Raw genomic sequence first — 17757 nt, forward strand, 5'->3', positions numbered from 1 at the left:
CAAATTAGAGAATGTGTTATCCTAAGTATATTTAAAAATCTTGTCTTCATGGGAATACCATTTCATGTTTAGGGCTTGCTTGACTGATGTTGGTATACAAGGTATGTTGTTTTTTGGGGACTTTTTGCCTGAAACCTGTACAAAAGTCACTGTGACTACGTAGCAACTATTTTAGACGTCCGGATACAGAAGATGAATCTAGCACAACAGTGAAAAACTTTTGCCGCAAACTTTGCAAAACAAGTATAAAAGTCACAAATTCTGCTGCAATCATCATAAAAAGTTGCGAAAAAAGTTTGATAAATGCCTCCCACTGAGTCTCAAACTACTCTACATAACTACTGCCAGGTAACTCCACGTTCCCCACTTTGAACAGTGAACTCAGTAACTGCCTTATCACGAAACAGAACATTATCACAAACCAAGGGCAATGAATGAATGCATAAAATGGCGGCCAAGCGCTAGAGGGGGAGGGCAATGAAGTGTACGCGGACGGAAGAGGCGGGCAAGGGAGGGACACGTCCTGCCTCGTGCTATATCCGGCCGCCGAGCTAGTTCTGCTCTCTTAGTCACCGCGTGGAGAGCGAGGAGACAGGGTCGACATGGCGGATGACTTTGGTAAGTGGAAGGCTTTCAATACTTGGATTTTTTTTTCTTTCAGGGAAGAGTAATCGGCCGCATTGCGATAGCCCTCGGTACCTTTTGCTGTTATGTGTTTCATACGTATGATAAGCTTCTCGTTATGCCGCATGTTTTTTCCTCGTCTTCTGATTGTCCTACTTTTTTTTTATTTAAGGTTCCAAAAAGTCGAAGAAACGCAAGAGTCAGGCGCTGGGGGAGGTTGCGGTGAGTGTGTGGCAACGAGGCTGTAGGTCCTCGGTACAATTATATGTATACGTTTGTGCTGTTATATAAAGAACCAAAGCAATTGGTGGTAACTCTGTGATCCCTTTAATGGTGAAATATGAGTACGAGGGCTGGAAACGTGGAGTGAACCCTGGCGATGACTTGCGGGGACGGCTCCACGTGTATAGGCTCCAGGTCACACGTAGACTATACATTTCTAGCTGTAACTTGCATTCCTGCTGAAGGGCGTATTAACCACATTAACAGTATTTAAAACCATGTATGGCGTTTACTTCATAGTTTTAGTCTTGACTTCCCTGCATATATTTCATGTGTTTTGAAGGCAATTGACATCCATGACCAGGAATATCATTTAATTAACCCCTTTCCAACTGAGGGTCATTGGGGGCCTGAATATCAGGCCTTTTTGCAGTAATGTTCTTTAACCCCTTAATGATCAGATGTTTTTTTTTAATTTTTTTGCGTTTCTAATTTTAAATCTCCATCTTCAACTGTCTTTCTCCCTGTATATGTGCTGTGGGGTGTGCAGGATTCAATTCCAGTCACTATAACTGAGGTGGAGCCAGACTTTTTATATTTCCTTCCAAAGGAACATTTTTAAACTTTCATAATTGACTCTTTTGACCTTGGGGGTGATGTCACACATGGTGTTTTTAGTTCGTTAACTGTGCAAATTCGGTAAACTGGTCAAAACCGCATGTGTTTTCAGATTGTAAAAAACATTTAACTAAAAATGCCATGTGACATCACCCTTATGTGCTAGTGGCACGTAAGGGTGGCCCCTCTCCTCAGTCCAGCTATGGAATCGCATGGTAACCCAACACAGCCAGCCAGAGAGAAACTGACAAACTGCAGTTGGCTAATAATTGAAGTTGAAGAATTGCTTATTTTGGCTTGGTGCTGAGCTAGGCGAAACATTTTATACTTTAGTTATGCTTTAAGTGTCCCTGATATTTGATGGTAGAGTTTCTTTAAAGTGATCCTGTATGCCAAATTGTCCGTCTAAAACTAAATTTATATTTATAAACTGCCATTAGCAAGCATTGTCCCTCTACATGGCTGTAAACTTAATTTGGTCTAATAGCTTTATGCAAACAAGCCTCTTCTAATCAGTAGTCCAGTATATTCATGATCCACCACACATTCAGGTGCTTGGATGTAGCATTTGTGACTGATTCTGGCTGCTGCAGGCACTGTGAGACATTCCTCTGCTACAGGAAGTGGCCATATTTAAAGAGAACCCGTCATGCAAAATAACCCCCCTAAACTAAATATATTTTCATAAACTGCCATTAGAGAGCATTGCCTCTATCCCTTTATTGTCCCTCTACATGCCTGTAATCCTAAGCAATGAGGTCCTAAAGCTGTATGCAAATGACCTGTGAAATGTCCAATGAAGCATTAGCATATTCAAGCTGTCCACTCTATTCATGAGTGGGAGGCACAGCCACACCCCCAGTGCATGACTGACAGCCTGTATAATGGTGTGAGGCTGTATAATGATGTGCTTGCTGGTGGCCGCGCCCCCTGCAGCCTGTGTATGTATGCGTGTGTGTGTGTGTGTGTTTAGGAGAGACACAGCAGCTCCAGGCAGCCATGTTACAGCAGAACATGTCAGATTCATGTGTAGCTGATGTCTGTGTCTCTCACCTGTATATTAGGAGGATGCAGCATGTCAGCAGATGCAGTACACACACTAGCCATGCTTTACTATACATTACACACAGACATGAGCAGGGGGAGGGGTAACAGGAGTGACATCACTGCCTCTGACCATGTGACCAGCCTCATTTACATGATAAAAAATAGATGATTTTACAATGATTAATGTATGAAATAACTAGATAAAGGCTGGGATGGGATCCTTGTGAGCTGCTCCAACAGGTAGTAGTGACAGGACAAGTGACACAAACCTGATAACAGGTGTCCTTTAAAGGGGTATTCTCGTCTGGGCATTCACATTCAGTTTGATAAATCTGCCATATTTGAACATTTCTTCAATTAGATGTTATTTAAAAAAATGTTCCTGTGTGAAGTTAATTTCTCATAAATGTTGTCATATGGTCCCTTAGAAACAAGATGGCTTCCTCAGATACGGCCACCTCTGCTGGAGGCATTGCACAAATAAACAAAGTTTTTATATATGAAATGTCCCGGAGTTACTGCAGGTCCCACAGCCGTCCTGTAGTAATGATCGCTGAATCCAGGAGGTCAGGAAGTGCTCATTAGTGCATGTCTGGCCACTGCTGCCAGAGTGTGAGGTGGTCGTAACCGAGGAAGCTATCTCATTTCTAAGGGACAACATGGCTGTTTATGGGAAATTATCTTCACACAGGAACATTTTTTTTAATAACATCCAATTGAAGAAATGTTTATATATGGAAGATTAGTGAAACTGAATGTGAATGCCCAGACGAGAATACCCCTTTAAGGGAGGGAGTTATATTTGTAGCAGATAACTTTTGCAGGCAGCAGATAATGCTCTAGTACAGTGATGGCTAACCTTTTAGAGACAGAGTGCCCAAACTACAACCAAAACCCACTTAATTATCGCAAAGTGCCAGCACAGAAATTTATACTCCCTGCTCTGTCACAACTTTCATACATATCAGCACCTGAGGACACCAATAAAGCAGAAAATAGTCCCAGGTACAGCTTTCACTTTAAAATATCTCTGTGCACAGCAAGTCCTGGGTTGTCTGGGACTTCAGGAAGATACCTGGAGTCATATCTGGTAATGGCCTGGGTGCCCACAGAGAGGGCTCCGTGTGCCACCTCTGGCACCAGTGCCATAGGTTCGCCACCACTGCTCTAGTATATATAACAGACATGAGCAGGGGCAGAAGTAACAGGCGATGTAACTGTATGCCCAGGCTCATCTACATAACACACAGATTGCGAAAACATTTTTTTATTCATGAAACTTTTGAAATGTATTAAAATGCAATAAAACCTATATAAATTTGGTATCACCACGATCATAATGAACAAATGAATAAAGTAGCGATGTTATTTGAAGTGCACAGTGAAAGTCTTTAAAAACTGACCCCACAAGGTGATGTATTTACATTTTGAATTTTTCCAGCTTCCCAGTACACGACATGGAATATCAATGCCACTGAAGTCAATTGTTATGCACAAAATAAGCACTCTCATAGCTCTGTCCACCGAAAAATGAAAGTTATGGGTTTTTGAAGGTGGAGACTTAAAGAGAACCTGTCAGGCAATATAACCCCCCTAAATTAAATATATCTTCATAAACTGCCATTAGAAAGCATTCTCTATCCCTGCATTGTCCCTCTACATGCCTGTAAACCTAAGCAATGAGGTCCTAAAGCTGTATGAAAATGACCTGTGAAATGTCCAATGAGTCATTAGCATATTCAAGGTGTCCGGCTTGTTCATTAGTGGGAGACACAGCCACACCCCCAGTGCTTGACTGAGTCTGTATAATGTGCTTCCTTGTGCTGGTGGCCACATTCCCTGCAACCTGTGTGTATAGGAGAGATGCAGCTGTGTATAGCAGAACATGTTGGGTACTTGTGTTGCTGATGTCTCATGTGCATTGGTGTATCTGCTGACATTCTGCATCCTAACTGTTTTACTATACATTACAGACATGAGCGAGGAGGGGTAACGGGTGACATCACTGCCTCTGACCATGTGACCAACCTAATTTGCATAATAAAGAAAAGATGATTTTACAATGATTAATGTATGAATTGACTAGATAAATGCTGGGATGGAATCCTTGTGAGCTGCTCCAACAGGTAGTGACAGGACAAGTGACAGACCTGATGACAGGTGTCCTTTAAGAAATGAGCCATAAAAACCCTTCATCATTGAGGGCTTACGGACCTATAGTATCCAAGAGCTGTTGAAAACTGATTAGAATAGCCGAAAAGGGTTCAGAATATTAAATGGATGCTATACTTTGACAAACAACCCACAATAAAAAGTTATGCTACCTCAAAGTACCAGGACCGTTTCTTTCATTTGTTATCCTATGTTATCCATGGCCTGTTTCCTTCTAAAATCAACTTGTACAATTATTTCCAGAGCACCTCAGTGATGTCTTTTCAAATGCAGAAATGCAGTTACAATGAGTGTACTGATGGTAGATGTGATTAGTTTTACAATTTGTAGGGCTTATTTCGGAGTTTAAAAAAAACACTTAGGCTACATTCACACTGCCGTTGCCCTACAGTACTGTAGCGGGCAACGGCAGTGCACAGGGAGAGGAGGAGAGCGCAGCTCACCCCCGCCCCTCTCCATAGGAAGTAATGGGGCACGGCACCGTATTACGGCAAAAGATAGGACAGGTCCTATCTTTTTCCGGGGACGGTGCTGCACCGTACCGCTCCCGTAGGGCGCCGTGCGCCCATTGATGTGTATGGAGGCCGTATATACGTCCTCCATACGTTAGTGTGAATGCAGCCTTAGATTTAATGTTTTATTTCTGGTACTGTTTAAACCCATAAAAAAAATCAAAGGATTTGAACTTTTTCTTACTGATTTCACAGGATATACAGCATGAAGGAAGTTTTTTGATAAAACCAGAATCCAAAGTTGCCCAGTTGGATACTTCTCAGTGGCCTTTGCTGCTTAAGGTTTGTTGGGTTTGCCCATGAAAGTTCTCAAATTTCAATCTCCTAGTGATGTGTACACAATGATCATTTTGAACCCCTTACTTTACAATTTTATTCGATTTGTATTGCTGTTCTGCCCTAATCACTCCCTAGGTTCGTCAGTGTAGAATTCCATAGTGTGGGCGGGGGCTCTAACCAAACACCTTATGAACCCTATAGTCCTTTGAAATGCTGTGTGCTGACACTGGTTTATCAGGGTACAGGTTTAAATAAGCTTTGTTTTGGCTTCAGAACATTGATTAGTAACTGACATAGTAAAAGATTAGACAGATGAGATGCATTTAACACATGACATTCTCAGCTCTATGATCTCAGCTGTAACATACATGGCCAGCTCTACTGTGCATCCCTCCCCTGGATAAAGACCTTATCTGTAGATTTACACTCCTAATGTGTCACTGCAGAGAGTAGCTCATTTTGGCATTAAGAGTATTGTCCTGCCCAACCCTAGGCTTCTGGCTTGCGATCAGATCCCCAGGCAGCTGAAATTGTATACACCAGCTTGGTATTATATCTGTGAAAAGCTGTATTTTAACATTTTAATTCACTATTTTGTTATCCTGAGTATATTCAAGAATCTTCTGATAAAACATCCCTTAGAGGGGTATTCCCACAATTTACTCAGTAACTATGAAAGCTGTAATTGTCATTTCTTTGGCAGAGCTTTGATAAGCTAAATGTGCGGACTACACACTACACTCCCATACCATCGGGTTCCAACCCTTTGAAGAGGGACATCACTGAATATATTAAGTAAGTAGCTATCTTTATCCTCCATTACTTTTTCCCATCTGACAACTTCTGTTTGTGGAAACATAACTGTAAAAAATTTTTTTTCAGAACTGGCTTTATAAATCTTGATAAACCTGCAAACCCGTCTTCACATGAAGTAGTTGCGTGGATTCGGCGTATTTTAAGGGTAGAGAAAACTGGTCACAGTGGGACATTAGATCCTAAAGTCACTGGTTGCCTCATTGTGTGCATTGACCGTGCCACACGACTTGTGAAGTCACAGCAAAGTGCAGGTCAGTTTTTTTATCACAATATTCAAATTGAAAGAATTTACATTTTGTTTATATTTCAACGATTTATTATTTTGTTTCTCCAGTTAAAAAGCTCATATTGATTTTTTTTTTAAATAAAGTTGTACAAATTTTCAATATACCATATATCCTCGAGTATAAGCAGAGGCCCCTAATTTTACCACAAAAACCTGGTAAAACCAATATTTGTTTTACTAAAGTATAAGCTGAGTTGGGGTTTTAAGCACTTTTTTTGTGCTGAAAAACTAAGCTTGTACTCAAGTACATATGGTACTTTTATCACAATTCCTCATGTTATTCTGAATCTCTGCTAGCCCTCATTCAGCAAGAGGCTCCACTATTTTCGTCCTGTGGATAAAAATTTGGTCTATTGTCATGCCACAAGTGCAAGGCTAGTTAGAATCTGCTTTTAACTGACTCACATGGTCATGGACTGGATTTGTATCCACGTGAAGTGAACTTCCTGTTGAATGATGACTGACAGATATTGAATACTGAGGGGGGAAAAAAGTACATTAAGGTATTGCATTAACCCAATCAGTTTCTAAGTTGACAACCTCTTAAAGGGGCTTGCCCATGAAAGTTCTTGAAACTTAAAATGCTCACAAAGTTTTACGTCTGCACAATAAGGAGATTGGACGATTGGACTCTGGTTGTAACAGGTCCTTGTCTGGTTTGGGCAAGACTACAATTATTGCATCCCTCATGGAATCTGGGAGTTTGCCTATCTCTTCTGCCACTTTGAAAACTTCTAATAATTCCGGTAATAAGAGGGACCCATATGTCTTGTACACCTCCCCCGGGAGACCATCTGCCCCTGGTGACTTTTCATTTGGAAATGCCTTTAACGCAATCTCTAGTTCCTCTCGGGTGAGTGGGGCATCTAGAGTGTTCCTCTGGTCATCAGTTAGTACCGGTAGGGCCACTGTCTAAAAAGGTCTCCACCCCCCTAATATTCTCCCCTAACCTCGATGAATACGTGTCTTCGTAGAAGTTCCTAAGTGTTTCTAAGATGTCTTTGTCAGTGTGTACTTCTAGTCCTTGCGTGTTTTTAAGTGCTTGAATGTGTGATGATTCCTTTTGCGCCTTAATGACTGAGGCTAGTAGTTTCCCTGTACCCTCTCCCCCTTCAAAATACTTCTGTTGTACAAAGAATCTTTGCTTCTGCAGTCGCCAATGTATGTGTTTTCAGTAGTTCCTGCGCTTCTAACCACTCCTTTTGTTTAGCTTCTGACCCAGTATTTACGTATTCCCTCTGTCTTGTACCCTCTCCTGTAGGGCCTGCAGATACTTTTTGTTTAATTTTATGTGCAAATATGCGTCCATTAAAGCAATCCCTTACATGCGATTTGAGAGCGTCCCAAAGTACCAATCTGGAGACCGATCCTTGGTTAATCTGAAGCTCATAAAGTTATGGAGCTGAAATCACTAGGGGTTTAAAATTTCAGCGTGCGTGGGAACTCTCGACGCACACTGATTCCTCTGTGCTATGAAATGATGCTGAGATGTTCATGGTACATATTCTGGCTGTAAATGTGGATTGTATTGCAACAGTGTGGCAACATATTACACTGGCTGCACTCGCATTGCCATGTGCCCACCATACTGTAGCACGCCGGGCACACAGTGGCGTCGGGGGGGAGGGGGTGAGCGATGCTCAACCCTGCTCCTTCTCCATAGAGGAACATGGCTGATTATGGCCATATGCTGATTAAAGATGGAACAGGTCCTTTGCAATGGGTGCATGGCGTACCCCATGAGTCTGTGGGGACATATATAGGCCATATATATGCTCCTCCCCCCCCCCCCCCCTCCCCATATGGCAGTGTGAATGCAGCCTGAATCTGTATAAAATAGTGGTCTGGTAGATGGATGACAGAATGCACTTCCCACTGGTTCTGGATACTGCATGTATATATGGTAGCATATGGTGCACAGCTGTATGCAGCATGTATTTAGCCCGTGTTTTATACGTTCCCACTGACTTCTATGGGCCGTACGGGATGGAGATACGGTGGAAAATAGGACCTGTAATTTTAATAAAACTTGCTTACAGTACGGTGGACAATATGTCCATGTTTTTACATGGACAATACATGTTTTTAGGGCGGTTTTTATACTGTAGTCTGCATGGGGTCTCATTTGGCTTTAGAATGTTCTACTAGCACGAAAAAGTCAGCATAGGAATGTCATGCATGAGCTGTCCATATACATATATATTTTTTTATTTTTTATTTTTTTAACAGATCTTTTGACTTCTATGGCTCTACAAGGTGTGCATGCATGCTGTAAATTAATTTTTTTTGTATGCATCTTGTCTGGTCATGTGAACATACCCAAAGGAAACAATGGGTCAAAACAGGTCTAAATGAGCCCTAATTATACTATTTTGTATTAACCTTACTAGGACAACCTTTACAGTACATATACTAAGCTCTCCTGGCAAACACTTAAGATTCAGAATACATTTTATTTATTTTTTCTTGAAGTATTAATATTTTCTGGGTTTCAAAATTCTGATATCAGTGCAAACCTACAGGACACCAGAATTCAGAGCCAGGAAATGTGAGCTAAACTATAAACTGCTAATGATTGTGGTTATTGATGGAGACTGTCACCAGCTAAAATGACTTTCCTGGTGGCAGGTTGGCTTAAGTTTTTCAGGTCTTAACTGTGTTTGTCTTGTAGGGAAAGAATATATTGGTATCGTTCGACTACACAATGCAATTGAGAGTGAGCAGCAACTGTCAAGGGTGAGTTTCCCACTTAATTGATGTCCCCCTCCAGTGATGATGATGACACAGTTTATCCATTCTCTGAGCCTTTATCTAGCTCTAAAGCACTTGCTTCCATTCTTTGGAATCTGGTGGGCTCAAAGCAATTTTGAAACCGGTAACCTGCGTTCTGCAGTGTGACTTGTTTCTGAATGTTGAGAGCAGGAGTTGAGGTTAAGGTCAAGAAGAGTATGAACAATCTGATTAACCTGGAGTGTTACACTTTGTGTTACATACAGTGTTAGCAGGTCTTAACATTTTGGTTCCTCTCCCTCAGGCTCTTGAAACTCTTACAGGTGCACTTTTCCAGAGGCCGCCACTAATAGCTGCTGTAAAGAGGCAACTGCGTGTTAGAACAATTTATGAGAGCAAACTTGTAGAATATGATCCAGAACGTAGATTGGGTATGTTGCTGTTGTGGGTCTTCACTCATAAAATACTTAACATTATTGACATGTTAAAGAGAAATGGTAATTGCCGTATTGATGGCTTGTCAAGTTTTTTAAAGGTGTATTCCTGGAATATGAACCTCTGATACAAAAACCCATAATGCTATAAATTTTACAATACTTAATGTCATTTGTCGAAAAATAAAGCTTAAATAGTTTGATTTTATGACTCGCATAATTTTATGGCCTCTTTAAAGTCATCACAAAGATGTCTGCCACTGGAAGCTATAAATCATTAGCATTTTTCTGCTAAAGGGAGCAAAATTTTAAATGACTAATTACATATAACTGACTAATTACAAATGACTATTACAAATAAGACCTATTTGTATATGAATTATGCTGATTCCTGGAATACCCCTTAAATTGAAACTTACAAATGTGTAGGAATGGCTACTGTTAGTAGTAAGTCATTAAGCCATGTGATGTATATGAACTATCAAGAACTTTGTGTAATGCTGACGTACAACTATCACCCAATGACTGATGGCTTTGCATACATTAGTTTTTTACTTTTTAATTTTATGCAGTTGATAGCCAGATTTTTTTCTTTCCACAGGTATATTTTGGGTAAGCTGTGAAGCGGGTACATACATTCGTACTCTGTGTGTCCACCTTGGCTTATTACTTGGGGTTGGTGGCCAGATGCAGGAATTGCGCAGGGTTCGGTCAGGTGTCCTTGGAGAGAAGGTAAGGTGCTCCCCACCCATTGTACTATTTGCCCAAATGCGTTGAGTTCAACCACAGGCTTCATCCTGTGGTTTGGTAATTGGCTTTGGGATATTGACAAGTTCACAGGATTTAAGTCAAAGCGATTGTCTTGTCCTGGAACTGACAGTGATTATCATCTTGTCTACCAGATTTATTGAATTTGTAATCTATTTCAGGACAATCTTGTCACAATGCATGATGTCTTGGATGCACAGTGGCAATACGATAATAATAAAGATGAAAACTATCTTCGTAGGGTTATCTTTCCCCTTGAAAAGCTTTTAATATCTCATAAAAGATTGGTTATGAAAGACAGTGCAGTAAGTACTTATTTTCATTTCTTATTTGTTGCCTCTTATAACAAGCGGACTAACAAATTTATTATATTTAGGTAAATGCAATATGTTATGGAGCAAAGATCATGCTCCCAGGTCTCCTGAGGTATGAGGATGGCATAGAAATAAACCAGGATGTTGTTGTAATTACAACAAAAGGAGAAGCAATATGCATAGGTGAGCAAAATCGTACTTTCATGGCTAGTGCATATCTTCCACTTTTCTGCTCGCTTTCTTATAGTTGTATTGTTCAGAAAATTTCTGGGGTGAGGGAGTAGGGTTCCAGGAGCTGCTTCAGTTGTTTGATCACTGTGTATAGGTTCATATGCACATCTAAAGTTGGTTATTTACCATGTTAATGTCTGCATCTTCTAGCTACTGCACTTATGACCACTGCTGTGATCTCTACATGTAACCATGGTGTTGTGGCAAAAATAAAACGTGTTATAATGGAGAGAGACACTTACCCTCGCAAGTGGGGCCTTGGCCCCAAGGTAAGATATGCACTGCTATTGTTAATTGTGAACACTGGAAACAGAGCCACATGATGTATTTCAATTTGTGAATGCTGTAATGATGACTCTACATCTATCACCTATATCTGATGGCGCCACCCCCCCCCCCCCCCTTGTTCCAATGTTGGAAAACCACTTTACTCAATGTAACTCTTCCACCTTTGTCCTCCCAAATTTTTATTTTTTTAGGCTAGTCAAAAGAAAATGTTGATTCAGAAAGGTTTATTGGACAAACATGGGAAACCCAATGAGAATACCCCAGCTAGTTGGAGCCAGGGTTATGTTGATTACAGGTAATGGCAAGAAGGTTTTTACATAAACTTTTGTGTATTTGCATTTCAATGAGTTTAGAATTTTTTTTTTCACTTTGCAGTGCAGCACAGCAGAATGTGACTGAAGAGCTGGAGACGCCAGCTAAGGTTTGTTCCCCCAGATTTTTTTGTATGCATTGTCATCACCCTTTTTACCTGCTGTGGTATTTTGGGGAGTAGCCCTGCAAGATAAAATTGCTAATCCTAATGAGAGGTGCATAATGCATTTTCTTCTCTGGCGCACAGCAGACAGTTAAACTTGATTAGCTCTGCTTTCTCTAACTTTATTTTTCTAACCAGCGCAAGCATGTGAGCGACTCAGATAGTGACACAGCAACAACAGTTTCTGCAAAAAAGGTAAAAATAATATATGTCCCCGTGACCTGCTCATACTCTAATTGTTGAGGTTTTAGTGAAATAATGTGAAAGTCCTACAACAATATACAGGCAGTCTTCAGGTTATGTACAAGAGATGTTCTGTAGGTTTAAGTTGAATTTGTATGCAAATCAGAACAATGCTTTGTATAACTAACCCTAGTTAAAAAATTCTTGGTCTCTGACAATCGAATTTTAAAATTGTTGGGTTGTCAAAAGAACCAGGATTAACAAAGCTTAGTTGCAAACACATTCGAACTGTTATAGCTGTTACTAAAGTACTGTAAATTGCCAACATCCAGAGGTCTGTTTAAGAAGGGGTTGTCCAAGTTGGGAACTACCTATACTTGGCATAATACTTGCCTTTGCCTGCATTGTTAAAAAACGATATGTTTGACACTGCATTGCTGAGAAACAGGAAATTATTGGTGTATTAAGTTAATGGATGTAATGTTTACTTCTGTAGAATAAACCAGAGATTGGTAGTGATTCTGAAAGTGGCCTAAAACCAAAGAAAAAGAAGAAAAAGAAACACCTGGAGGAAAAAAATGTAACGGAAGATCCTGAAATGGTAAACTTTTTCTAGAGAATACGGAGATTGTGACATGTCACTGTCATTAAAGGGTTGTCAGAGTGAGAAAATTAGGAGCTGGGCTAGTGTGGGCATTTTAACCCCTTAATGACCTCCCCATTGGCTTTTATGGTGGTCGTTAAAGCTAATTCTTCTGAGGCAACGACTTTCTATGGTGGGGCGTCAGATTTGGGGACATCAAGTCAGTCTGGTGCTGGTGTTGGGCTGTGATGTCACAGCCCAGACCCGGCACTAACTCCCAGGATCGGAAAAACTTAATACACCGCAAACAAGAATAACCGCTATGTGCAAGCGTCCTTTGTGGATCGGACCCTCCCATTGTGCTTACCTGTGGAATCCAATCCATACTGCCACAGCCCCAGGCGAGTGCCCCAAGGCTGCCAACCACTCATTATGCCAGGTTCCACATCCTGGCAGGACCCGACTGTATGTACACTGCAATGCAAGTGTATTGCAGTGAAAAGGCTTGAACAAGCAATCGGATGAACGGTTGTTCAAGCCAAAGGGTGGAAAATGTAAAAAGTGAAATTTTCTTTTTATAATGTCCCATAATCTCCCCAGTTGCACATAAAACAAATACATATTTGTTATTACCATTCGTATTAATATGTACAATAAATCTTGAACCCGCTCGTTGCACAACATAAAAAAAACAACTTATCATCAAACACCATCACAAATGTTCTAAAAAGTGACCAAAAAATAGTTGCGTTCCCTAATGATACGACTGGAGAACAACTCTTTTGGCAAAAAATAAGCCCTCAACCTGATCTGAAAAGAGCAAAATACAGAGGTTATGGCCCCGAAAAGTTGTCAGTAGTAAAAAAAAAAATTTATTTTTCGCCAATATTGGTTTTGCTCAGTAAAATTGAGCAGAGAAGAAACTAAATAAATGAGGTATCACTGTAATCGTAGTGAACCAGAGAATAAAGATATAATAGCGTTACGGTGAGTGGGGGGAAAAAGTGCTAAAAATCCCAAATAAAAATTGATGATTTTGTTTGTGTCCCCTTGAAATGGTTAATAAAATCATGAATAAGCTATAGACCCCCAAAATAATTATCTATACATTGTATCTCATCCTGCAAATAAGCCTTCATATGTTTGCATTACAAAAAATAAAATTTATAGCCTATACATTATTACGATACAAATCTGCGGTGAATTGCGCTGCTTTCATTCTATGCCCAGCCGTGCATAGAGTAGAGAAATTGGGCATCAAACATTGTTTCATTTTTTAACTAGATTTTTTTTGAAAATACATTCATTTAGAATAAAACTTTCAAAGTTTCTAAATTGCAGGTCCATATTGTTTTAACCCATGTGAAACAATGGGGTTGAGGGGTGAAGTTTCTATAATGGGGTAATTTATGGAGTTTTACTATTAGGCTTTTCAAAGTCACTTGAAAGCAGAGTTTCCCCCTCAAAATGTGAGTTTTGGCATTTTTCATGAAAATGAGAAATCGCACCTTCAATTCTATGCCTCATAACATCCTAGAAAATAAGGTCGCATAAAATCGCATCATAAGGCAGACATTTCTTAAATGTAATTACAAAGCTTCTTGGGTAGTTTTACTTCCTGTCTTGAAAGCAGAACATTTCAAACTTGGAAAGTGAAGAATCTTTAAAAACTTTTGCCAAATTTTGTTTGAACATGAAGTACATTCTCAAAATCGCCTGGATATGTTAAAGCGTTCCAAAGTTATTATCATAACACAGGTCAGACTTAAAGTCTGGTCATTAAGCTGAAAACTGTCAGTGGTTAGGGGTTTTTAATTTAAAAATGGTAAACATTTACTTGCCTGCTTGGGGCTTCTGGCCTGAAAATCCCATTGGTCACCATATCCCAGCACCTGGTACAATGCTGAGGGAAGGATAATGGAGTTTGCCAGTCATAAACTCCCAGAGCACAACTTCTGTGCCCTTTATAAACAAGTGGGAAAGGTCAGGTGGAAAATCAGGAGTAATGGAGGAAGTCTAGTTCTGATGTTTGGTCTTGCAGTTTGTATTGGAAAATGGTGTATTGGGTTATTGCTACTTCACTGTAATAAACTTATTTACAGGTTTCTGTTGTTAATTTTGTATATTAAATGGTTTTGTTTTGTAGGTGTCAAAAAGCATGAAGAAAAAAAAGAAACACAAAGAGCTATCTGACTAAACCCATTCATGCCTGTGGGATGTAAACTGGCATGGACTAAAATATTCTGTTTTAAGGATATATATTTTTATTTTTGCCATGTTTTCTCTGGAAAAAAAAATTGTTCTTTAACTCCCTTGCCCCCACCCCCACAAAAAAGTTGTTGTATAGGTGGAAAATGTAAGCAGTGAGTGCCTTAAACAATTCACTCTTATACTTGTCCTTGCAAACCAATTGTGTAAAAATATATATTTAGATTTTGTAAAGGTAGTGTGTACAAATACTTTCAAGAAACTATACTGTACAAACGTAGTACAATAAAAAATATTTCTAACTATTGATGAGCTACATATGATTATAGTTTGTCCTGATGGTGGATAACAGTTGCTTTGGCATACCACCTTATCAAGAACATGAGTGATTTATTTTTGAAGGCCCCTTGCACATGGCTAGAGGGAGCTCCTTGCCCCCTCCCCATAGAAAGATGAGCAGATATTGGAGTCTATAGCCCCCATAATGGTCATGTGTATAGGACCTCACCATTTCCAGACAAGTTGCAAAAGTGACTGAACCTTATTGTCCAAGGTTGTTTATTTCAAAATACAACTGAATGCTTCAAAAACTTTCGAATCTCTATCGGACTATAAGCCAGGTAAGTAGCATACAGGTAGTGGTGTGTCTGGTGGGAAACCTAGGGTATCCTAGGGAGGCCTCTGTTTGCATGCACGCCATCATCCACAACATGTATAACTTAGTAATGGACCTCTGGCCCTGCCAAAAGCTGCTGCTTCATGCCAGAGCTCCAGTGACTCTCTGCACTGCCACACTGATGCACAGAGAGCACTTTCTGCTACACACAGCAACCCTCCAGCAACCAGCTTTCCATTAAAGGCTGCAGCTGACCTGTTGTAATCTCTTGTGAAGCAGCAAGGTCACTGGATTCCTCTTTGCACCCTCCTGAATTACCTTTATCCCAGGAATATGAAAGACTGAGCAGATGACAGGCTAGGGGTGCACAGCATCCAGCTGTCTGCCTAATGAAGATATGTGGATGCAGTCACTCACTACAGGGAGGGGAAAGTCAGGTACTCAATTGTAGGCAGCAGCTTAAGTGTTGTGCCCTCCATACCACAACACCCACTTTGCCCCAGAGATCTTGCCAAATAGGGCACTAAGGGGATTGGGGAATCCTGTTAGTTTTTATTTTACCATATTTGTCTTGAACCTCATTTAGTTGCAAAATTCGGTCCCTGCCTCTGTTTCCCGCTCCCACTGCTCCCCTGCAGCGCTGCTTTCACTTTCTATAAATCCTAAATTAAACCTAAAATCTTGTGATGGAGATTACATGTCAAGCGCGGTACTCATTTATAAGGTAGAAGTGTTGAGGGTGCGTTCACACAAAGTAGTAATGTATGTGTTTGTTAATGCTGCGTTACAGTGTGCATTAACAGCTGTGTAATCGAGCAATTCTCCTCTTAGTTGTTCTGGTGAGTTTTAAAATGCATGCATTACTGCCACAATTGAACACTCTGGGGTCTAATGGTACAATCACATGTATTGCTTTAATTTAGTTTAATAACAGAATTAAATGGGAGTGCCATGGCTCTATTGTATATGCCAGTGCTGGTGAACCTGTGGCACTCAGAGCCCTCTATGGGCACCCTAGCGCAGAAATCGGCAGATAGGACTCAAGGCCTCTTGAAGTCCCAGGCAGCCCAGGACCCTGGAAGGAAGCTATGATGATGATCCAAAATTCCTCTCCTTTTTTTCTACTGTATTGGTGTCCTCGGGTGCCAATACAATTTAAACCTGTGAAAGAGCAGGGAGTAATAAGTTACTGCTTTAATTGTCACATTGGCACGTTGCAAAAAAAAAAAAACGCGGGTTTTGGTTGTAGTTTGGGCACTTGGTGTCTACAAAGTTTGCCATCGCTGGTATATGCGTTTCTGTGGATACATATGTTATCAGTAACCAGTATCCCTCAATATTTTTTTTTTTTTCATCCATGCATATTTAATAAAAGATCATATAGGGCCCAAATTGATAGGAGGTAAAAATGACAGCACATACTCCAAAAATAACACCTTACATAGGTCTCACACCAGAGTGTAAGAAAGTTATAGGACTCAAGACTTACATTTTTTTTCTTTTGTCTACTAAAACTTAAAACAGGGATACATCTGGTATCCCTGTGATTTATACCCAAAGAATAGAGCCAGTGCAGAATGAAAGCACTGAATGCCACAAATGTGTTTTGTTTTTCTGTCACTGCATTTGGAATTTTTTTTCCCACAGCTTTCCAGTACATTGCATAGAATATTAAATGGCACTGCTAAAAATGAACAATTTGTCCAGTAAATAAGCCCATAAAAACATTTTTGAACATAAGGTTTTTATTATAGGTTTTGGAATTGGGGTTCTGTAAAGATTGAAAATTATTAATCTTAAGTGAAACACGTGACTGCTGCAAATCCATTGTTCATTTGGTGATTTGTCAATTGCATTTACAATGTATATAAAAATTAAATAAAATGCTTAATGTGAATGCGCTCTTGAACGGTTCTTGGTGCGTTTAAGTGCACTAAAAACGCATGTGTTTAAAAATGCAACAAGAATGTACTGTTACTGTACCCTCAGAATACATCCAGATCACTTTTTGATGTCAAAATTCCCCTTTTAGTCAAAAATTCTTTATCATGGTGGAAGAATCCCATAAACTTAAAGAAAGGAGTTTGGTGGAATCCAACCCCGGTCTTGACAATACAAACAGATGCAAGCCTGACAGGTTGGGGGGCTGTGTTGACAGGCCACTATCTTCAAGGTCAGTGGGACAGCCAGACTCGCTCAAGTTCCTCAAACTTCCGGGAGTTAAAGGCAGTCCTAGAAACCTTCAAACAGAGCCACTTACACATAAGAAATCAACATGTAAGAATCCTTTCTGACAACACAACTACAGCAGTAGCTTATCTGCGCAGACAAGGGGGCACAAAGTCAAAAAC

General features: G+C 40.2%; 1 protein-coding gene and 2 non-coding genes across 5 annotated transcripts; all 3 read left to right on the forward strand.

The window, feature by feature from the left end:
• Positions 1 to 481: 481 nt before the first annotated feature.
• On the forward strand, positions 482 to 15097 carry DKC1 (dyskerin pseudouridine synthase 1). 3 transcript variants are annotated; one of them, XM_072124938.1, is made up of 16 exons: positions 482 to 618; positions 797 to 846; positions 5391 to 5477; positions 6178 to 6269; positions 6357 to 6541; positions 9248 to 9312; positions 9611 to 9737; positions 10342 to 10472; positions 10670 to 10813; positions 10885 to 11005; positions 11204 to 11322; positions 11533 to 11636; positions 11717 to 11762; positions 11955 to 12011; positions 12496 to 12600; positions 14729 to 15097. In XM_072124938.1, exons 1-16 carry the CDS (start codon positions 603 to 605, stop codon positions 14777 to 14779), a joined length of 1500 nt encoding a protein of 499 aa, XP_071981039.1. In that variant the 5' UTR covers positions 482 to 602; the 3' UTR covers positions 14780 to 15097. The 3 variants fall into 3 exon arrangements, with proteins under 3 accessions (XP_071981039.1, XP_071981040.1, XP_071981041.1); XM_072124939.1 differs by lacking the exon at positions 14729 to 15097 and having other exon boundaries at positions 11955 to 12010; positions 12494 to 12600; XM_072124940.1 differs by lacking the exons at positions 11717 to 11762; positions 11955 to 12011; positions 12496 to 12600; positions 14729 to 15097 and having other exon boundaries at positions 11533 to 11640.
• On the forward strand, positions 10200 to 10274 carry LOC140101493 (small nucleolar RNA SNORD83). The gene has a single exon (XR_011850091.1). It is a non-coding gene; the product is annotated as a small nucleolar RNA SNORD83 (small nucleolar RNA).
• Positions 11368 to 11438, forward strand: LOC140101494 (small nucleolar RNA SNORD83). Its single transcript, XR_011850092.1, has one exon. It is a non-coding gene; the product is annotated as a small nucleolar RNA SNORD83 (small nucleolar RNA).
• Positions 15098 to 17757: the final 2660 nt, after the last annotated feature.

Source organism: Engystomops pustulosus, chromosome 9, assembly GCF_040894005.1.
Source record: "Engystomops pustulosus chromosome 9, aEngPut4.maternal, whole genome shotgun sequence".
Taxonomy (NCBI): Eukaryota; Metazoa; Chordata; class Amphibia; order Anura; family Leptodactylidae; genus Engystomops; species Engystomops pustulosus.

Bases quoted from the DNA above. Each gene is read 5' to 3' on its own strand.
- DKC1 (XM_072124938.1), top strand. The intron at 5,478-6,177 runs GTTTGTTGGGTT...TTTCTTTGGCAG, and splicing joins AGTGGCCTTTGCTGCTTAAG to AGCTTTGATAAGCTAAATGT. The intron at 6,270-6,356 runs GTAAGTAGCTAT...ATTTTTTTTCAG, and splicing joins GACATCACTGAATATATTAA to AACTGGCTTTATAAATCTTG.